At 47.3% G+C, this 23,594-nt stretch overlaps 1 protein-coding gene across 1 annotated transcript in view; it reads right to left on the reverse strand.

Moving 5' to 3' along the window:
• The window catches only part of MEGF8 (multiple EGF like domains 8), a 634,126-nt gene that overhangs the window by 233,567 nt on the left and 376,965 nt on the right, over positions 1-23,594 (reverse strand). The window contains exon 26 of the mRNA XM_085615576.1: positions 9,163-9,377. Within this exon, the coding sequence (XP_085471702.1) occupies positions 9,163-9,377 (215 nt within the window). The remainder of the gene's footprint in view (positions 1-9,162; positions 9,378-23,594) is intronic.

Genomic DNA, 23,594 nt, shown 5'->3' on the forward strand with positions numbered 1-23,594 from the left:
GATCACCCCCTAGTTTTTGGACTGATGCTGCTGTTTTTTTTTTTTTTACTCTGTTGTGCACTCGACTTTGCTGTCGAGCCTCCAGTGCATGTGCTCTGACCCCCCCCCCCCAATTTACCTGTACAAATGGCTATTATCGGACTTACCCAGAAGGCCCTAGTATATGGAACAAGAGTGCCCAGGGGTGGTAGGTTAAATGCCTCAATTTGACTACAGCACTTAAGTGAGCCACCACTAGAGTGACAAATGTGAAGACGCAACTCCTGGCCGGCCACTGCAGCCTAGCCAGGAGCGTTAAAACTGCCAACTCTACATGTCTAAGTGAAAACCTTCTTTTAAATATTAATAATCCCCCCCGAGGGAAGGCTTTGGAAGGCCACCAGGTAAGGTACTCAATGTTAGAATGACCGGCATGTTCCTTTGGTGTTTAACATGCACTGACAGTGAAAACACGAAACTGCCGTTTGCCCAGTTGCAGGGTCGGTGGACCCATTGGTTAACATTGAGCTTCACTAGTCACCGCACTAAGTACTCATTTCCATTTGGGTCCACCAAAGATATTACTGCAAGATATCAAATTAATCATTGCATTAAACCAGACTCCTTGATAAGATTGGATTTAAGGTGCCTTTTAATACAAAGGTGGTTTTAGGAACTACCACATTACCACAGCAGCTGCCCAGGAATGTCTGACTGCTGCTGGAAATCAAAGTGCCTGCTGGGCGACTGAGTCCTGACCTTCCCGATGTGTTCCCAAGTCCGTGGGACCCATAGCCGAAGTGTACTCTGGTCCCCCAAAATCAGAGTTACTTACCTGCTAAACATTGCTAACTAAGCCTTCTGTAACTGGGAGACCAGTGGAAACTGGACTTCGCTGCTGCATTGTGGGAGTTCCAGTTCTGAGGCCGGAGACGAGCCCCAATGCTCATGGATACCAAGGTGGCCCCAGGAACCATCACTGCATCGCTTAATCCTCAGTAATCTGAATCTCCAGCATCAGGACCACTTCTTTGCTGGACTGTGGTGACGGACAAAAGTGCACTGAGGACCCGGAGACTGTTGGACCCGACATGTAGCTGTCTCGCTGGACCTATGTGGTCCCTGTGACTGGCACCCAACCGTTTGCGGCCTGTCCAAGGAGCGACTGGCAGTCATTTTGGTCCGTTGGCTCAGAACCCATTAAGCAAATTACAACGATTTATTGTGCTTAAAAGAATTTTCTTATTTGTGAAAAATCGTATCTCCGCTTTCCCTCAGTAGACTGTCGTCGTTTTGGTGTCTGTTTAAAGATATAAATATAGCCTGTTTTTATAAATTGGTGTTGGATTTTTATTGTGTTCTGTTTCTTACTTATTAAATGTTTTGGTACTTCTAAATGCTTTACATTTGTCCCTTTGATTAAGCCTGGCTGCCCTATGCCACAGCTACCCAGGACCGAGCTAAGGGTTTTAATAAAGAATCTAACTGGACCAGAAAAAGATTGCGGCATTATTACATGGTGAGGTCGCACAACCACATTACACAATAATCCACTTCCCTACAAAGGCTTTTCAATACTAAAACTAAAATCTTGAACCAATCTTCGAGTTTGGGAATATAGATCAGAATATTGAGATTACAAGACCTATCATTAACTCTTAGAGGCTAAGAGATGTTAGGTTGTCTCATTTCATGTACCCTATATTTACCAACTATCACTCGGACATTGGATATGCAAGTATGAGACTCAAACTACAGATGGGATCTTTGCCGCATCACAGCCTCCACACTACCTCTTAGCTTGAATCTCATCATGAGACTGAACCGGTCTCCATCTAGCGTTCAAAAACATGACCACTTATTTCTTCACAAATAGATTTTTTCTAAATTGTGTCATCCTTATTTAGTACAAAGTTAAATAATTGGAGTGCCACCTACTTTGAGCTTTTTTGGCACTCAAATATTGTTGACCATGTATAAAATCTTGAACTTAACTAGGTTAATTAAGCTACTTAGGACATTGTGACTCGCATGGTGCGTCACCCAATACGTTCACTAAACCGTACAATCGAACAATTGGGATTTGAACTACCCAAAACTGTTATTTTGCAAGACACTTCACCCGATATGGTCACTTAACCAGACGTAAACCATAAAGAGGTCATACTATGCGACATGCATGATGCTTTAACTAGATGGCGACAAGCATGCAAGTTAGTCATTTTAGGTGGCCTGCTGGAACACCTGGGCAGCAGTATAGTCAACTCGGTCCACTGCAATCATTTATTTGCTTGCTATGAAAAATCAGGGAAGAAATGTGACTTAATAAATGGTGACAAGGCACTATAATGTCATTGTAAATCTGAAAAGTAATTGAAAACTGGAAAAAACAGCTCTTATTCATTTTACTTTAAGGAAAAACAGAGTGAATACAAAGAAAGTGTCCCCGAATTTAAAACTGAAGAAGGATTTGCAATTTCTCCAATATAATCAAGTAAAATTGACCTTTTATTATAAACTAAACATTATAAATTAAATATTCTTTTAATTCAATCATTACATTTCAAAAACATTTTTTTATTATTTATTTTTTAAATTCATTTTCAAGTCGTTTGCAGTTCACAAAAGACTGTTTGATACTTATGATTGAGAAAAATATAAGTGTCATACTGAACAAGTTTCAGAAAGAAATACTTAGAACTTAATCTCTAAGTAGCACAATAAATTAAATTGCGTTAAAGAAACCTTAATTAGCAAAACTGCCACGCTATTGTTTTTTGAAGTTGATTGCTAACCTCTAACAGCATTTTATTTTTCCACAGATTAACACAGCTGTGAGAAATTAATTAATGAACTAATAGACTGATGAATTGAGATTTATTTTGTCTTTTTCTTCGTTAGGATTCATCTCACGGTTTCCAGAAGTACAAAAGGTGCATTTCATGTAGAAAAGCGCTGATATATTGTTTATCAAAGGTATTTTTATCGTACGCATCTTATAACTTTAGAATCGTTGTAGCAATTGCCGTATTGAAGTGAAACTATCATTAAATAGTCGGAAAAAGTGTTCCACAATAGAATCTGCATTAATGTGCCACTGCAGAGGGTTAGCATCATTTTGTCTAATATCATTTGGGAATCTGATGGACCAAGTTAAAACAGTTTTCAAACATATAATAAAGTAAATTTCAAGTGAAAATAAAAAAAATAAGAAAAATTGACAAATTTTGTTGTTTTGACTTGTACATATTAGGGTGTGTAAAGACATGAACAGATGCACTGGTGTGAGCTGTGGAGGAGAGCTGACCAGACAGGATCGGCAGTGGCCTAGCAGTAAGGAGAGGGCTCCTCCGTAGACTGCCACCAAGATAGAGTGAATGTTACTCTCTCCAAGCCTATCTAGTTTCCATAACAAAAGATTTGCGTCCTGTGACTTTCCGTAATGAAAGTAAATTTTACTTACCTGTAGGATTAATTTTGCAGCTTGAACAATTTGAAGGATTCACAGCTGTGCTTAGTTCACCCACTAATGGTTGGGTCTGGAAATTTCACTCAGTCTTTTTAGGTCTTGCCTAGGCAACCCTTGCGCTGTCTCTTCGAGACATGCTGTATTCAGGATATGGGCATGAATCCCCACCCACTTTCCGCCGATCGTTTTATTGACTACTATCCCTATCCCTGTAAATGGCGGCTTTTCATTGGTCAATAGGCTTAGTAGTCCCTTCTTTTCTCTTCTTGTAACCTCCCAACCCCTGTTTCATGGGTTGTTACTCAGTATGTTTTAAATTACAGCCTCCGAGCACTATTTTCTTGAAGGGCTTTCTCCTGCCTGCTTTTGCAGGCTGGACACGCTTTCCTGTAATGGTTTATTTTTGTTTCATTTAACTAGCACGGAACGCCTCAGCCCTAATAATGGCGGCCGCACTTTCCCTTTGTTCCTTGCCATAGCCGAATGTGGCTGCATGCCTTTTTTATTTATTTACTTCTTTTTTACATTGGCGGCACCCACGCTTTAGCTTTAATCATCTTAAGCTAAAACGCCCGTGCCGCGATTGCCTCAAAAGAAAATAAATAGAAAAAAAACATGCATTAGCTTAAGATGTTCACAGCCTAATCACGGGTGTCACCATTGTAACAAAAGTAAACAAACAGGGAAAAAAAAGCGTTCAGCTCCATTTTTTTTTATTTGCTTACTTTTGTTACAATCGCGGCACCCACGTTTTAAACATCCTAAGCTAATGCATGGGTGCCGCTATTGCTTCAAAAGTAAAGAAATAGAAAAAATACCTTTTTTCAATTTTCTTTCTTTTTTTTTTACTTTTGAAGCAAATCGCAGCACCTGCACTTAAGCTTACGATGTTTACAACTAAAATGCAAGTGCCAAAAAGGTCTTGCATTTGCAAGGTTTACACACCACTTGCAGGTTTTTAAAACACATAAATAAAAGGCATTATCATTTACAATGTCAATAGCTCAAACTCTTGCAAATGCGAGACCTATTGCATTGCAAATGCGGTTTTGTTTTGGTGGGCGTCATGGAGTCGTTGACCATTTAGTGCTATATAACTCCTCGAATGACATCAGACAAACACCTCAGAAGATCCTCAGCGTGGATACCATATTCTGATTTTTCCCCCCTTGGTGACTGATAGTTTTGGCTTCAGGTTGATGAGCCTCTATCAGTTGCAAATTTGGGGGTGGACAAGTCGCCTATGAATCCAGAAAATTCTTCAAGATGCAAAACAACACTATTAGGTAAGAACCATTTTGTTTTGCAGCATTAATCGCTTCTGTATTTAAAGGCTGTACGCGGATTCAATAGTGGTATTCCCCTCCCCCTGGAAGAAGGGGTGAACAAAGTTAGTATTCACAAACAGGTGTCCGAGTACCTTTAGTCCGACCTGTGCCTCTGTTAGCTTGAATGTCCACACAGTAATGCTTAGCGAAGTTGTACACAGAAGACCATGTGACCGCCATGCACATGTATTTTATGGACACATAAGCGATGAAAGCTAGTGTCGCTCCTCTTTATCTAATGAAGTGCACTCTTGGTTTCCTTTCCAACGCCTGTGCTGCTGTCTTGTAACATTTTTAGATTCTTTGAGCTATCTATCTTTCAACAGTCCTTTTAGTGACTGGCAAACCTACAGTCACAGGGGCAAAGGGATCAAAAATTGCTTTCCTTTCCGGATTGTGTTCGTTTTCTGAAGGTAATGCAGGACTGCCATTATTCATGTACAGTGAGTGAAGAGCCCATTCAGCCTGAGATTTTGGCTGCTGGAAATAAACTGCTTGTTTTATGGCTTGACTGGCATAAAATGTGACATCACTTTTGGCAAAACCCGTGGGTTGGTTCTCATTACCATCCTTTTCTGTGAATTTGCAGATACGGTTCTTGGGTTGCGAAGATCTCTTGGACCACCTGGTTTTTGGAAAGGAAGCAGCGACACTAAAAGGGTAAGTCAGTCCCAGGCTTGGCATGCAGATCATTCAAAATGACAAATTCCCAGTTACAAGCAGCAATGCAGAAATGGCAGAAGTCACATGACTTCTTCGATAAACAAGCAGTTAATGCGTTTCATGGCACAAACAGCAAAAAAAAAAAAGTAAAAGGTGTAGGAAGGTGGATTTCTGACTATGGTTACCCCCAACTTTTTGCCTAGTGTCTAGCTGGTTTTTCGACTTAGTTGGCCTGAGATCCTGCCATTCAGGGTCTCAGGCTGTCTGCTCTCTCTTTAAAATGGACTCCATGTACCCTAGGTACATACACAATTGGTAAGGATCATCTTATTGCACCCTGTACAGTGTACCCTAGATACCCAGGGCATAGGTGTACCCTAGGCCTCCCAGGGGCTGCAGCATGTATTATGCCACCCCTGGTCTGGCCTTCCAATCAGACACAACTGGCTGATCACTCAGCTGGGGCAAGGTCGTGTAATCACCCCTTGCTTAGATATAGTATACCTATATCTACCCTTAAAATAGACACATGTGTACCTATCAGCCACTCCTATGGCAGGCCTTAACAATCCTGGAGGCAGAGTGCTTGGTAACATGTGAGATGGTGCTCTAGCATGAGCTGAGCCTGTCTGCAGCTTTCGGAACCATGTCCTTATAGCTGTTCTATGATATAGCCTACCATATACTCTTAAAGTGCCTTATAATCTTAAACGGTTATGGTAACTATGGTTTGGCTTTATCAAAACATGTCGTGTAAGGTGTCTAACACTTTAGAATAATACCCCCATACCATTTCTGGTGATGAGGATATTATTCCTCCCTTCTAGAGGGAGAGACATGTTAAAATCCTACTTTGCTGTTTAACTCTAACCAAAGCCTCAGCATCACAAAATGGATGCTGCTGCCACAGACACGAGTCTGACCTCCTGCTGCTGGGAGTGATCCCGGCACGGGAGGCTTGGACAATAGGTTTCCTGCTTGGGGAGGTGCTAGCACCTCCCCAGACAGACTTTAGTGTATTGGGGCAGGGAGGGCTGAAAGGAACGAGACACTGCCTGGGGCACACAAGGTGTCCCATGCATAGTCCAGTTCAAACCGGTGCTGGGGCACACCAGCCGCAGCCCTGGCGCGAAACTGGACAAAGGGAAGGGGGTGTAACGACCCCCCTCCCAGGTCCCACCCATAAGGCGTGACCTAGCAGGCAACCCAGCCCCCCAGATTAGTATAAGAGTGGTAGCTGGGCCCCAGGAGATTAGATTATCCGGAACCTGCAACTTGAACAGAAACTCTGGACCTTCGACATTCAACGAAAGAAGAAGACTGAAGAATCTCCCTTGTGGCCAAGGAGTGGCTACCCTGTGCAAACAGGCACCATCAAGAGACTACCCTTTGCTTTGCTGAAGTTCTACGAGGGTCCGACTGCAGAGCCCGACCAGAGCCTTGACTTATAGACTTCTCCGACCCTGATCCACATCCACAGCCGAGCTGAGATCCGTGAAGGCGACGAGAGACGTGGGACCGGCTACCTGGGAAAAGTGGCGAGTATCTTCCAGCGCAGCTTCTGAGGTTCCCTCGAAGTTGTGCTCCGGGGATTGAGAAGCCCCAAGCACCATCTGCACCGAAGATCAGCCCCCCACACTCCACGAGTCCTGCGTGGGGCCCTTCTGCATTTTCCTGCTTGCCGCGTCTGTCTGGTTGCTTGAAAGTTGGCTAGCGGCCTTTGTGACGACACACCTTGAAATCTTCATCGCTGGTTTGGCTCCTCCAGACTGGCTCCCGCTTCTTTGCAAAAGAGAAGCACCCCAGACCTTCCTGGTCTGCACCAGAAGCAAGCGCCTCTGTTCTTCGTGGGTTCCGCTTGCCAAGGCTTGGTGAGTCCTAGTTCGACTTCGACGCCGCCGACAGCAAGAGCCTTCGTGGGACAGCTCGCCTCCTGGTCCTGGTCGTCCTCGACGTCTCCTGGTACCCGTGGCTGCAGCGACAAGCTTCCCCCTTCACCTGCAATCTTCACGACATCGCCTGGTTCCTTCCTGGTTCCACGTGGTCACTGGCTAGTGACCTTGACTCTGTCCCTTCGGCTTGCAGGTACCCTTCCTTCTTGATCCCGGCCTTGGGATCCACCGGACACTCTTCACTGACTGCCTGTCAGCAACTTTCCTTCAGGCATCCATAGAAGTCCACGACGAAACCCGACGCAAGTTCACACCTATGCACCCGCAGCCCGTGGGCTAGGTAACTTGGGTACTTCGGTGCTCACAAGGGTAGTGACTATCCTAGGGTCTAGTTTCCGAGTCTCGACTCTCTAGTTGCTTCAGAAGTGTCCTTAAACTGCTTATTTCAAAACTGTACTATTTCTATCGACTATACGCATTACGCGTGAGTGTTTCCACTCTGCACCTGAATCCCGTGGGCCTCCCACTTCCTAACTGTTGCTAGTGTAGTGTAGCCCCAGCGATGGCCTAGGCCTAACCTATTTCCGTGACAGTGGTCCTTATACCACTTCTTTAGTATATGGTTTGCGTGGCCCCTAGGGCCTAACTGTATTACTTACCTGTGTGACTTAATGTATGCTTAAATAAGACTGTGTTGTACTTACCTCGAATCTCATAAAGAGTGCTGAGGGTTTGACTAGAATAAATACACTTTATTTTATATATATATCTGTTGTGGTGTCCTTTCATTTGGTATTCAAGGGATTATATATGGTATCACAGCTGGCTTCACATGCCATTCAGAGTTTAGCCTAAGACTGCTCTTGTCCATGCTACCACTAGGATAGCTGGTCTATAAGGTTGACTTTACAACCAATCACCATAAGGGTTGTTTGGACTGATACAAGGTGTACACTAGAACTAGTGACATCATACATCAGGCCAACTTCTCACAAAAGGCACGAGCCAAACAGCTATTTTTTAATTCCTGAATCTGTAAAGCAGTTAACGGCACATAGGGGTGATTACACACATTAAGGGAAGTGACATAGTTAAGCTCTTCAACTTTTGTAGAGGCCTCTAAACTGCGGGATTCAGCAGATTGTGCAGGATTGTTTCCGAGTCCTGCTTTCCAAAGAAAACCTCATCATCTGCAGATTGTTGCTGGGGCCTCCTCACAGCTTTGAGTGGTCTGAGCCTTTTCTTTCTGGCCAAAGCTCTCAAATGGTAGAGGGTGGATCCTTGCTAGCGCCATTTAGAAGCAGAGTCCAAAGAGGTTCCCTTCTGCCAATGTCCCTTTTATTGGATATAAGCAAATCTCTGCCGAGCTTGCTGGCATCCTGAGGACAGTTTTGTACCTCCATGCAGATGACACAGTTATTGCTCCCTTTGAAGAGTGACTGAGTCAAGACTCCAGGGCCGTGGAAATCCTCATGGAGGAGCTTGCGGGGTAGATGCTTTATAGTTGGTCCGAAGACAGCACCACTTGCCAATATGCCACCATCTCTGACCAGTATACCAAGCGAGTGCCAGAATAAACTGCAGCAAGGTGACATGATTATTTGTATGTGAAAACTATGGGACAACCTTTGATGGCAAAACATATAAGGAAGGGCAAACTAACTGACTGCAACTTATGTCAGCTCTATCCTTATCGTACCAGATGGAAATTACAGCTCTGGGTATAGAGACCAGACGAGCAACTGCTAGGACCACTAGTCACATTTACGCTGTCACAGGTCCTCCCTCACGGACTGGCATTCACCAGTTATTCAGGACAAACCCTCCTTACCAGATTGCAGACTCCTCTTCCCTGCTGTATAGAGCAGTCCCCGGGGCAGATCTCAATAGCACAGCTGGGCCCAGCATAGCCCTTCTTGCACACGCAGCGGCCATTCAGGCACTCTTGGTTGGGATAGCAGCCAGGCAGGCATCGATGCACTGTATAAGTGGCATTAAAACCAGCCACATCGGTGGAGTTCGCTTCATAATAGACCACAAGCAGCCCTGTAGAGGAACAGAGGGGTGTTAGGATGTGTGCAACACTACTGTCATTGTGTTGTAAGCCGGTGTAGGACAACACCAGCTGTGGGCCATACTATACAAAAATGAAAAGCCGATTACACTGCAAGACGCACACACATCAGAAGACACAATCATACACACTACCACACACCAAGAAACAAACACAAAGGCTACGGCAAACAAAGAGCATGTTAGATAATGACACAGAGACACAGGCTGTCTCAAGCACAAACATACAGGTCATTTCTAGAAGAGACAGGTAAAAATGAAAGAACAGAGTACACAGATGTTGCACACATACTGCACATTTACGGTCAGATTCAAACCACACAACCCATCCTGCCATCAACGACGACTTAAGACACCGCATAATTCTGTCTATTTCCATGCAGGGAAATGAAAGGGAAGCAGCTGCAGCTTGAACAGTGCGTCACCGAGTTCAGGACACATTTCGCACCTTAGATGTGTCACCTTCAAACATCGAGCCTGCGACTGCAGCTCCAGAGAGTCACCTGTGCAGCATAGCAGGTCCCGTCCTGCTCGCAGGGAACACATTCACTGGAGGATTCATGAGACTATCGCAGCCAGCCGCACGAGGAGTGCACTAGGCACAGTAGCAAGCATGTCATCGGTGTGCCTGTTAACCTCTCCCTGTGCTGCAATGTATTGCGCCTGGGCTCTCCGCACAGGAGCATCTACCTGCTCCTGAACTGTGCACGGAGCTGCTGTTTCTCTCCTATAGTCCCCTATTTGTATTGCAAAATGTCCTCAACCAACGACATTTGGAGAATCAAAGCCTGCCTCAAAAGCATTTAAAACAGATGCCAAACTACTAAACCCCACAAAGAATGACCTACTCCTGCTTGCCTTCAATGCAAATCATTTGGTGGTTCAGTCATGGCTTTCCAACCTAACTTAATGGCTTCACCTCCTAACTGGCAGAACAGGCCAAATCCCCCAGATTCACCCTCGACTCCAACCTTTAAAGGAAAACAATGACAAGAAAACCAAAACAGACGAGTTCTAACCACTGTTCCAAATAACGCGGGCGCGCGTGCACTTCTCTACCCCCGAGCGCGCAGTGCCATCTGTAGAGCGTGCACAGGGGGCACATCCCGCGAGAGTATTCGCGACACCGCTTTTAAAAGGCGCGCGGCGCGAAAATCGGGCATTTCCAGATTGCGGAGGCCGGTGGCGAAAGGAGTGGAGGTAAGTGTTTTGATGTGGCCACTTGCGTGTGCTTTTTGTATTTCTCTGAAGCGCACGCACTGTTTGCTGTATTGTTCTTTTAGTAAAGCGAGGCTGCGGGGGAAGATTGTGTGCTTTTATTTAATTATTCATATTAATTGCAGCCCCTTCACGAGCTGCGATTAACATGAATACTTAAATAAAAGCACACAATCTCCCCAGCAGCCTCGCTTTACTAACAAAGCAATACAGCAAGTTTAAAAACTCAGCGTGTGTTTTTTAGGCTAATCTGCCTTGTTTGCAGACTTGCTGTATTGGTTTGATAGTAACGCAAGGCTGCGGGACAGATTGAGTGCTTTTGTTTAAGTATCCATGTTAATCGCCGCTCGTGAAAGGGCTGCAATTAACATGAATAATTAAATAAAAGCACACACTCTCCCCCTATGCCTCGCTTTACTACCAAAACAATACAGTAAGTCTGCAAACAGGCCACAGTCATTCTATGGAATGTGTTTGTGGCTATGTTTCCAGGCCTCAGTCTTTGTGACCACAACATGGGTACATCACCTGATCTTACTCAAGCACAAGCATGGACATTCCACATATAAATATGGGACATAAAGGTGCCTGGCCATAACATTCTACACGTATATCAAGGTGAGAAGGTGAGCTAGTAGGCAGTCTCTCCTCTGAGGTCCAGGTGAAATGTCCTGTATCGTACTACTATAACCAGCTTCCACCAATCAGTAGTGCAATGGTCTGATGACAGGACGGTAGTCACTCGCATTAAAAGGAGTAGGGCTTTGGGTTTTACCCAAATTCCCAACAGTGTCCAGCACTTTGTTATTGATTAACATGCAGTAATCACATAAAGCACTGGTCAAGAGGTTTGTGACCGGTCCCCTGCACCAGGATACATCTTGTGTCCGCCAGAACAATAAAATGAAGGGATGGGTATCAGCAAGAACACTGTCTCTACAGACATTCAATGCTACACATAGATATTTAGTTATGCACTAATAGGTTTCCTGTAGTGTTTTTCATCCTCAATTTGTGGGCCTTCAGTTGACTATTTAAAGTCTAAATTCTCAGGTGTCCCATGGCAGACAGCAGTGCTTAGGTTGCAAAATCATCAGATTGAAAGGCCATTACTTTTGCAGATTGCCCGATTTATTAAGGCCAAAAGCAATCTGTGCGGTATCATGCAAGTGTTATTACAAGCATTGATGAGGCTTGAACTGAAGTTCAAGAGTACTATATGGGTCAGGTCCAGATTTTCCCTTGGTGCTGGTGTTTCATGAGTTGAGCTGTACCCCTTCAAAATCAAGGCAGGGCGTTGTGGATTTTGACAGAATCCAATTGTCTTTCTGCCATGATTTGAAGATGTAATTTCCAGTTAGGGAATCAAGCAAACCATCTCTTGCAAAATCTGGTAGCCCAACTGTACATCCTGGCATTGTTCAAGTATTATTCGGATGCCTTAAACTTTCACAGCATCCGTCAAAATGCACTATTCTTTCCTTCAAGATCCTAACCTCCCAGTAATTTTATTGATATCATTCCAACTTAATTGAATATGTTCTACATTGTCTGGATTTTAAACAGACTATGAGGTCCCACCTGGAGAGGGTTTCCTCATTCAGATCTCACTCACACTGACTGAAACTCTCTTGATAGAGTTTGAGGCACTGTCTGGTATCCCTTCCTCTTTGAGGCCTAGTGAGTGGCAGAGAAGGCGCTGGAGTCGGTGCAGAGTTTGCAACATGAAGGAAGTACCTACACAAACCTACCCTGGGACCACTTATTCTAAATGTATTTTCAATTCATACACTCTTCTTTGTCTGTTCTACAAGAAGCTTTGATGGTAGAATTGTCAAACTGGTGCATTTGGGTAGGGCTCCATGTTTCTAAACCTGAAGTGTACTTGCTTCATGTCATGCTTATCCAATGTGCAAACCGGCCTTAAGGCCCTTAACGTGGCGCTGTATGTGTGAAAATGCACCATCTTTTCACTTTTTTACATAATCGTTTGGAGTGACATTTGGCGCTGCACAAGCGCGCGGTGTGGTTCCTGGCGCACATAGCCATGGTTGCAGCTCACAGAGACCCTCCACTGCCGCACACAGAGGAAACAAATTAGAGGGAACATTGGCTCTAACTCTCGCCTGAAAAAAGTGACATCCGTTCTCCGAAGAGAACTCTTCTGAAACACAATTCAAGCAGTAGTTTTCGCATATCCTAAATGGAGGAAATGCCCTGCTCAACGGCATTCATGAGACCACCCTCGCTTCCCTGAAGAGCATCCTTCACGCAGCAGCATAACTCAAGGGGCTGAAAACCCAACCACATCACCAGGTCGGCTCTGACGACCTGTCCACCAGGTAAGTAACACAATCTCAGCTTCAAAATCAACTGCATCACTTACACCAGGACCTAGGACCGCCTGGCTAACAAGCAAATAATATCTGGAGGTCAACACCAGACAACCAGATCGCACATCCCCAGGTCAGAGACTAACCACAGCAGGAAGGAGAAAACATGAAAATCGGCCTTCTTAGCCTTTATCCCAGGATCTGGAATACCCTCCCCCCTCAGACAACAGAACAGCACTAACACTCCGACAAGTCAAGAAGAATTTGAAAACCTACATCTTCAAGGAACACTGCCCCAGACAGGCTGACTTCTTGCCACTTCCACCAGCTCTACCTCATCCCTTTGTCCCTACCTCTGAAGTAGCCCCGCTGGGGCCTGCCCCGTGCAGCGCTCAGTTGTGAGCCAGTGAGGTATGTGCTTTAGAAATAGCAAAACATTCACAGAATGTATTACTCTAGGCACTGAGAAGCTGCTAAACAACTGCTAGTGCATGTGCTCCCTTCATAAACAGGATAACTATTTTAAACTTATTTTTTTATTGCCATTTTCACATTTCATACATTGTACATCATTCATATTCTTCAAGTGGTCGTGTCCGATCATACATCCTGTAAGGATACTTAACAACTGTATTGATTGATGATTCGTCACCAGGAAGCATAAACAGTGCATACAGTTATCGTGACGTTCACATCCTACGATCTCGGGTTCCATATATGGCAAAGGAACTGGGGTTTAACATAGGTATAAACTAGGGAATGAATATGGAAGAATATATCCAATTACACTAGTGAGGGAATGTAGCGTCGTGATGGTGAGGTACCTCTGATACTCATGTTTGCCTATCCTAGTCGGTACGACTGAGAATCGTAATAGTGTGCCTGGAGCTAGGGTTTGTCAAGACCTCGCGCGGTTGGGAGTCTACGGATTCAGGTGGGCAGGGCCTGTGACTGTGTACTCTGGATTAGTTGTGTAGATGCGTCGTCTGGTGGGTCCGCCCCCGGGGAGAGCTGCCTAAACTGGTATAATAACATGGCCCATTCCATTGATATAGGGTGCTTGCGGGTCCCTTTCACCTCCTCCTCCGCCGCCGCCCATTTGTACGTAGCTCCCACCCACGCCGCCACCGGAGGACCGGTGGGGGAACGCCAATGCATGGCTATGCTGCGTTTGGCCAAGAGCACCGCTAAGGAGAGGAAGCGAGTCTGCACCTTGTGCTGCTTACTTACGCGAAAGATGCCTATGGCACTGGCCTCCCAAGTGTTCATGCAAGTTAGCCCAGTGAGGGTACTCAAAGCGGTGTGAATGTGGTGCCAGAAGATTTGAATGACGGAGCAGCTCCAAAACATATGTTGGAAGTCTGCATTTTGTTCGTGACATCTGGGGCATAGGAACTGAGTGTCAGGGTAGAATCGTTGGAGGCGTGCAGGTGTGAGATAGGCCCTGTGTAGGATGTAATATTGGATGTTTTTAAAACGTGCGTTTCTGGAGACTTTCTTAGGGTATCTCAAAGCCTTCTCCCACTCCCCCTCATGGAGCACCCGCCCGATTTCCGCCTCCCAGGTGGCCCATAAACAGGATAACAATTGTGAACTCAGACTGGCATATCTGACTATCTGAAAAGGGCACAGTAACACTGTGCACGAGGTGCGGTCTAATCCCACATGCCGGATGCAATGAGCATTCATACAAGGCCTTATGTATACTGGCCTTGCAGGCTTACATTGCTGGAGGAGCACAGGCAGGAAGACCAGGGGCAGTGACATCCCTCCAGGCCCAAGCAAACACCTTGCAAAGCTCCTTGCTCCTACTCTACAGGTACACTATGGACCTGCCTCTGATGTGGCCAGCCTCAACCCAGTGGCTTCTCTTCCTCTGGGAGGGCAGAGAGGCGCAAACAGGAATGCAGGGGAGAGAACTCATTTAAGAAGGACAAAGCACTCCACCAGTAAAAGGAGACTACGCCATCTCAGAAAGCCCCGTGAACAGTGGAACCTGGTGCGGTTAAGATGGGAAAACAACTGAACACCTGGGAGGGTGGAGAAGGGCTGAAGAAATAATGGACACTGAACTACCAAACAGAGAGATAGTCTGTTGCCAGTTAGAAGAGGGCAGAGGTCCCTTCCTGATTCCCTTGTGTCCAAACTATGAGAGCAGCTACTGTCTGAGTCTGCCCGGAAGAGGGAGGCTGCGACCTGTCCTGTTGCCCCCTTGTATCGGAGACTGGAAGTGGACTCCCGGCTGGGCCTCCTGTAGCCTCAGGGACAAAAAGGCAAAGAAGTGCTCGTGAGTCAGAGGACCGGCTGCTAATCCAGTGCGTAGAAGCTGAAATGATGCTGGAAGAAAGGAACAGCCAGTTGACACTATGCCTGTGGACAAAGTCCCAGGATTAGACGGATTCCCCTTTCAGTTCTACAAAGCCAACAAAGGGACACATGTCCCATGCCTGCTTAAGGTTTTTTCAGGCACCTCGCATGAAACCATGCACCTCCCAGAATTTAATAAAAAAGCTTTCTTATTCTAAAGGCAAATAAGGATTTGATACAATGCGGACATTGCAAACCAACCTCCCTGACTAACGCAGACATCAAACTCTTCACAGCACAAACGTGTGAACTGCTTAAAACGAGCCTTACGGATGTAAATCCACCAGACCAAGCAGGTTGTGTCCCTCCTGCGCAGCTCAACTGCAATCGCCACCTCATGTGATGTGCAAGTATGATTGACAGGGAGGAGAAGATAGTGTCTTGTTAGATGCAGAGAAAGCATTCGATAGGGTAGAGTGGGGTAACTGGTTTAGAGCAGTGACGTGAGCGCATAGCGAAGGCAGCTTCCTCCCCAAAGTCCGATGGTTATACTCCAACCCAACAGATGTAGGGTCAGGGAACGGCTCTCGATCCCCCTCAATGGAAACTGAAAGAAGAACAAACAGCGCTGTCCCTTATCGCCTCAGAGTCATCATCGCACTCGAACCGCTTGTGGTGGGGGTTTGGCACAGCCAAGAAATCACAGGTTACAAATGTCAGGCAAGGGGGAACAAAACACATGTTACGCACATGACATCCGAGTGCTCCATGGCGGCCCTCGTAACACTCAGAATTGTCTGTATTTTCTGGTTATGGTGTCAGTTTGGAAAAGTATGAAGCGTTCTCAACGACCATTGTGGTTAGCTTGACTAGGTGTGAGGGGAATTTCTGACCAATCGGGATACTAGATGGCACATTCATGCAGCCTCTGCATTATCCCTGGATGGACAGGGGGTTGTGGTGGGCATACCCGGGCATCCCAAACTAGGGGTCCTGAGCACATTGGGTTTTGATTCACCCTTTTCCTATTTTTTATTTGTTTCGTTTTCGATTACTATGCCTTATTAATCACGAGATCCCCTTAAAGGGGGTTTAGAGGGTAGCCAGATGGGCTGGTCAGATGAGAAGGGTCCTGGGACTTAAGTCGTGTTTTAGAGTCTAAGGGGTTATGAATGAAGGCTGGTGAACACCGGAAGTCGCAGGGTCACATTAGCAGTGCTGGCATCCTCCTCTATAGTAACCTCATAATTCAGTCAAGATATGTCAAAGAATGTGACAAAGTTGTATATTTCTATATGTTTTTTTCTACTACATACAAAATGGTTGACACAAAGGAGCAGCTAAGGAGTCGGTGGGGAACTGGACTGCTGGAGCCCTGGATGAAGGGAATGGCTGAGCCAGTTTCCTGGTGTAATCGGTGCCCTGCACACCCTCCGGAACTCTGGCAGCTTTAGGACTTGCCAGGACACAAATGAAACTAGCTCACTTACTTGGTTACATCCTGTAGCTTGCAGTGCTGTAGACCACATGCCTTACACACTCCTGCCATCTAGTGTTCAGCACGTGTGCTGCAAGGTGCTTTTCTTCAAAGCAGAAGTGTCTGTTTTGACGCAACTCGTTTCCCTCCCAGAAACCCTAAATACACCAGGACAGACTCCACACCTCAGATGTCCCACGCCCCTAAATAAGTGAATGAATGGAAGCATGTTAGAAGGTGGTTCTGACACTATGGGCCGCCCGGATTTTTTGATTTTTGAGCACCTAATTGTTGAGCTTTAACTGTGGGGGAGCCTCATAAGTTGGGACTCACCCACAGTGAACTCAGGATGTAAGAGACTGCATGGGGATTTTACTGGTGTTCCCCTGGCTTGACCAGGCCACTGCGCAGCAGCTGGAGTAAGGGACACCGGGCTGGTTACATGCAGACATGTGTACATGCGTGTGCACACGTGTACGGGCTGCTCAGGGGAGATTCCTAGCGTGCGCAGTCCAGGAGCAACTACAAAGTGAATGGTGTGGCAGGACTTATGCAGTATTGGGTGGAATAGGCTTTATACACTGGAAACATGCCAGGGAAAGTCAGTGTGTCTTACTGTTTTTTTACTTCATTATTCCCCTATGGGAATGTGGAGCCAGGGGCTAGATTAACTTCAATTAGGCCTACAGATTCCAGACACGCACTTAAGTCCAATGTAGCAAATGTGAAAAGAAGTATTCTGCAGAGTCCAAAGTCTTATTTGTACTGCTTTTGGGTCATCCAGAACTATCATATTTCCCTGAGCCAGCCATGACCAGACCCAGGCTGAGGGCTGACCTCAGCTGGATGGATTGATAACGTTTCTTCCACAAGCGAGGGCCTCCTCTCCACGAAAAGAAGATGGGAGGGGCTATAGGCTCATCCATCAGCAGCTGTCGCTGGGTGCCAGGCACCAGGCTGCACCAAGGAGGGAAGGCAGTGTGGGCAAAAGGGGCTTCAGAGACACTGGATGACACCATTTTTAACAAACCCAGAGGCTGGACAAGAAGGAGGGAGCAGGGGCAGGGACGTGATGTGTCGCTGTTTGATAGGACCAACAGAGACTTCCTGCCAGCCCCCTACTCAATGTTTACAAAGTGCCTGCACAGGAAGAGAAGCTCTCTGGGGTGTGTGCTCTGCTGAGGCTGAAGGTGCTGGAGCCTGGCGCAATGGGCAGTTGGAAGGAGAGACCCCCCTGACTGCCCCCAGGACCCTATCAGCACCAGAAAAAGAGCCCAGGACTGGTGCACAGAAGCAGGGGCCTCTGCGCAGGGAGAGAGGCCCAGAAAGAGAGCCTGGCGAAAGGCTGGCGCAGGGAGCCAGTGAAGACACCACACTGCTGAATCTACCCTCTCAGAGACCCAGAGGGCAGAGGAGAGTGTTCCCAGTGGCGGGGGCTGGTAAAGAGGAGCAAGAAGCGCCCCATAATGCATCGCCAGGCATTTGGAAATCTGCCGTTTTGGTGCTTTGTGGCCCCCAGAGGAGGGGGGGGTCACCCTCACTTGTGAAAAGGTGCTGGGGGAGCTGCTGGAGAGGCCCAGTCATCCCCCCCCCAGCACGAAGAAATCGGCCATTTTGGTGCCTGGTGGCCCCCAGAGGAGGGCAGGGGGGCTGCAGGAGCACCGCAACCTCCCCCAGCATAAAGAAGAACAGTCCACCCATAAGTTGCACGGGGCATCTGAAAGAATAACCCCTCAAGGGCTCAGCCAGCCTTTAACACCTTCTAGGCTGGAACTTCTGTTCTGCAGCTGAGGGTGTACTATGAAGCGCCTCATGGAGTGAAGGGCTGAGTTGGGGATGTCTGGAGAAGGGCATCCCCTGGAGGTGAAGTGGTGTAATTGCACCGAAATGCATTTACTATTGGTTATTTCTTTTTAGGTGGACTGAAAGTCACATGTGTAAAGTGAAGTATATGTGTAAGGTGATGTTAAGCTAAATGGAGTTATGTTGCTGGACCTTCCGGTTAGGGGGTCTGGCTGTATTTACGTAATCCCATGTTTTTACCTGTGATTCCTTTTAAAGTGAGAAGGAGAAGTGTAGTTGCCAGGAGTACTTCTTTTGAAGGGACTGTAAGTCACATGTGTAAGGAGATGTCATAAGCCAAGTGGGGCTATGTTGCCAGACAGTCCTGCTAGGGTGTCTGGCTGTATATGCGCAATCCTGTGATTTCATCTGTGATGCCTTTAGGGGCTGTAATTGCAATGCATTCAAATGATCAACCAAGGTGATGAGTACTCTCATTCTAAAGTGTGCGTAAACATGGATTCTTGCTGCTGCGCTTAGGTGAAGACCCCAGACTGCTAGCCCTTAAGATATAGAGGTGCATACTTTATGGTCAGCAGGAGATGCTCAGTCAGGGTCATGTGTCACCACGGCAGGTTTACCCCTTTTTAATGCTTGTTGAGGTAATGGGGTGGGTCGCCACTGGGATGGTGCCAGTGCGCAGGGCCCTCGCTCCAGGTTATGTTTAACTATCTGCATTGGGGGCAAGTTGATGTGCATACATGGGAGTGGTGGTACTAGACCCCACCCCCCCTTTGCGGGAGGGGTGGAGATGTTCTGCAATGTCACAAAGTAATTCCAACAGCTTATGTATATTTGTAAATTGGTGCATAGTATTGAGTAGTGTGCGTTTAATAAATGTACTCTTACTTTTATAAAGCAAAGTACAGACTGGACAATCAATTATTTAGTGTTATTTTTGTACACCTGCAAATGGCGATTACTAGCCCACACCACCTCCCTTGAGTAAGCCTCAGACTGCTCTGCAACGCTACCCTCTGAGAGTCAGGCGCTACAATTGGGTGTTTGGTTCGCAGTGAAGGACAAATGTAGTCATGTTATTTGTGCAGGCCTCACAGATGCTGCCTCGTTTTCTAACAAAGCAGAATAGTAATTCTGTGCAGATGCATTATTAAGGAAAATATGTGATTAACGCAAAGCATCCGTACCTTCAGCTTGCCTTGCGGAGGTGAGAGGGTACAGGCTAATACAGCACTTCCAGCTACAACGAGAGATGCAATTAAAGGAATCTGTTCCAGTTTGTACCCTGTGTAGCTGCAGATCACGTGCTTTGCACAGACCTGAAATCAGTTATTTCCCACTGCCGAGGCTGCTTGCGAGTGGATGTGCCAGACGTGTGGATTGGACGGTCTGCCCCCCTGTGCCTTTAATGGCCTTGAATGTCCACACAGAATTGTTCCGTGAAAGTTTGAGGGGTGGACCGCGTCGCAGCATTCTTGGAAGCAGAGAGTGCAGTCGGCCCTGTGCACAGAGCTCGTTTAGTTTTAGCATAACTTGCGCGGGGACATTTTACGATCCACCGAGAAATCTCAGATTTGGAACTGGATTTCCAAGAGAAACTTTGTGGAGGCGCCAACCGCTGCCGCTTCTTGAGAAGGTCGATGTCCGTGAGAGCCTTTGGTACATCACATGGCCCTCCCGCCGGAGAAGGAGGCTGCAAAAAGAAGCCAATGGTCGGATTAAGATGCATTTGGAAGACAACCTTTGATCCCTACTAGAAATAGATCTTTTCATAAAAGATGCTGCATTCGACAGGAATGTTAAGGGCGCGGCTGGGGATCCCGTGAGCCGTTAGGACAACAGTCCTGCCCCGGGATGGGACTGGTGGCGGCCCTAAAGGGAGGACTCGGAAGACCCTGTGTAAATACTCGGATTGCCAGGATGCTGTACAAAGAAGTCTGCTTGGCACCCACTGCTAAACGTCTAATGGAGAAGCAAGCTCACCCTGACATTTCTAAAGTATGGAGGGGAGTTACTCATGCCCTTCACCAAGGACCGCAGAGGCGCGGAGCCTCCTCTCATAGAACACTGGACACATCCTTTCAAAATTGCAGCATGACCCACTCGAGGGGTAGGTAGGCGTGCCTCGCACAAGATGAGCTCACACTCCTTTGGAATCTAAAACCTCTGGTACCGAACTGTAAGGTTCACTTTGCTGGGATTGGATGTCTCAGGGACCCCAATGCTGCGTTAGGAGACCTTCTTGTGGATGGACAGAACTTCCGGCAATGCAGAGTACCATTGCTGCCCTGTCCACGTCAGAGCAATGAGCGTCCGGGACCCTGGTCTCAACTTCCTGCTCTATGAGAGAATGGGTGGGCAGTGGGAGCAAATGTCCATGACGGGTTCATCCTAGAGCCTTCCCATGGGCTGTGACTGGCACCTGGAGGCCAAGCTCTAGAACTTGGCGCGGTATGCGGCGGCAAAGAGGAAGACGGAGGGCTTCCTCCAATGTCTGAAGTACTTTAGAAGTACTTGGGGATTTCCCACGCGTGTACTTGTTGAGATGTCCTGCTCAGCAGATCCATGACGTCACCGGTCGCTCCAAGCAGATGCTCTGCTAGAGGCAACAATAGGGTTGTTTGAAGGTGCCATATCGACTGTGCCAATGATGGAAGCCAGGGTGAGCGAGCGCCTCCTTGCTTCTGCATGAGAACATGGTGTTCATTGCATCTGTTGACATGTGAACTAGTGTTTTACATGCAATGAATCCGCATGTAAAGCACTGAGCGCCCGTCGAACAGCTGTCAGTTCTAATTAACCGATACGCATCTTCTGCTGCTGTTGCATCCAGATACCTTGAACTAAGTGCCCGGATGTGCTCGCTACCATCCAAGGGAGAAGTGTCTCGTAACGTTCAGTCGAAGAACTCTCTGCCCAGTATCAAGTGCCTGTTCCATCGTCTGAGACTGAGCCGAACTCTGGACTCTTCCAACACTAGCTCTCTCCAGAGGGCCCATGGCCCGGCCGGCAGCTCTGCACCGGGTGCGGCATCGCATGAGGCCAGCATCCCCAGCACCACGACTGCTCTCACAGGCTGGCACAGGCTCAGCCTGTGACTAACACTGCTCCGAGGTCTCATCTCTGCTTCAGGGAGAGAGGAGGCGTTTAGGCAACGACTGTGAAACCTCCCCTGTGTAACAGCAACAAACTGAGTGCGATAGGCACTGCTCATAGCTAAGGGTCTGTGAGTGATAGGCACTGCTCACACCCAAGGGTCTGTGAGTGATAGGCACTGCTCATAGCTAAGGGTCTGCGAGTGTGATAGGCACTGCTCACAGCTAAGGGTCTGTGAGTGTGATAGGCACTGCTCATGGCTAACAGTCTGTGACTGTGATAGGCACTGCTCATAGCTAACGGTCTGCAAGTGTGATAGGCACTGCTCATAGCTAAGGGTCTGTGAGTGATAGGCACTGCTCACACCCAAGGGTCTGTGAGTGATAGGCACTGCTCATAGCTAAGGGTCTGCGAGTGTGATAGGCACTGCTCATAGCTAACGGTCTGCAAGTGTGATAGGCACTGCTCATAGCTAACGGTCTGCGAGTGATGGGCACTGCTAACACCCAAGGGTCTGTGAGTGATAGGCACTGCTCACACCCAAGGGTCTGTGAGTGATAGGCACTGCTCATAGCTAAGGGTCTGCGAGTGTGATAGGCACTGCTCATAGCTAAGGGTCTGCGAGTGTGATAGGCACTGCTCATAGCTAAGGGTCTGCGAGTGTGATAGGCACTGCTCATAGCTAAGAGTCTGCGAGTGTGATAGGCACTGTTCATAGCTAAGGGTCTGCGAGTGTGATAGGCACTGCTCATAGCTAAGGGTCTGCGAGTGTGATAGGGTCTGCGAGTGCGATAGGCACTGCTCATAGCCAACGGTCTGTGAGTGTGATAGGCATTGTTCATAGCTAACGGTCTGAGTGTGATAGGCACAGCTCATAGCTAACGGTCTGCGAGTGTGATAGGCACAGCTCATAGCTAACGGTCTGCGAGTGTGATAGGCACAGCTCATAGCCAACGGTCTGTGAGTGTGAAAGGCACTGCTCAATGCCAACGGTCTGTGAGTGCGATAGGCACTGCTCATAGCTAAGTGTCTGCGAGTGTGATAGGCACTGCTCACAGCTAAGTGTCTGCGAGTGTGATAGGCACTGCTCATAGCTAAGGGTCTGCGAGTGTGATAGGCACTGCTCATACATAAGGGTCTGCGAGTGTGATAGGCACTGCTCATTGCTAAGGGTCTGCGAGTGTGATCGGCACTGCTCATAGCTAAGGGTCTGTGAGTGTGATAGGCACTGCTCATAGCTAACGGTCTGTGAGTGTGATAGGCACTGCTCATAGCTAACGGTCTGTGAGTGTGATAGGCACTGCTCATAGCTAAGGGTCTGCGAGTGTGATAGGCACAGCTCATAGCTAACGGTCTGCGAGTGTGATAGACACAGCTCATAGCCAACGGTCTGTGAGTGTGAAAGTCAATGCTAACGGTCTGTGAGTGCGATAGGCACTGCTCATGGCTAACGGTCTGCGAGTGTGATCGGCACTGCTCATTGCTTACAGCCAACGGTCTGAGTGTGATAGGCACTGCTCATGGCTAACAGTCTGTGACTGTGATAGGCACTGCTCATAGCTAACGGTCTGCGAGTGTGATAGGCACTGCTCATACCTAAGGGTCTGTGAGTGTGATAGGCACTGCTCATAGCTAACGGTCTGCGAGTGTGATAGGCACTGCTCATAGCTAAGGGTCTGTGAGTGTGATAGGCACTGCTCATAGCTAACGGTCTGTGAGTGTGATAGGCACTGCTCATAGCTAAGGGTCTGCGAGTGCGATAGGCACTGCTAATAGCTAACGGTCTGTGAGTGTGATAGGCACTGCTCATAGCTAACGGTCTGCGAGTGTGATATGCACTGCTCATAGCTAACGGTCTGTGAGTGCGATAGGCACTGCTCATAGCTGCTCCTCCTCATCTTCCAAATCTCCAGACACCGAAAGACAACGAGGGCGCTGCGTGCAGGTGCGCTGGAA

The sequence above is a fragment of the Triturus cristatus genome, chromosome 7 (genome assembly GCF_964204655.1).
Source record: "Triturus cristatus chromosome 7, aTriCri1.1, whole genome shotgun sequence".
Classification (NCBI taxonomy): domain Eukaryota; kingdom Metazoa; phylum Chordata; class Amphibia; order Caudata; family Salamandridae; genus Triturus; species Triturus cristatus.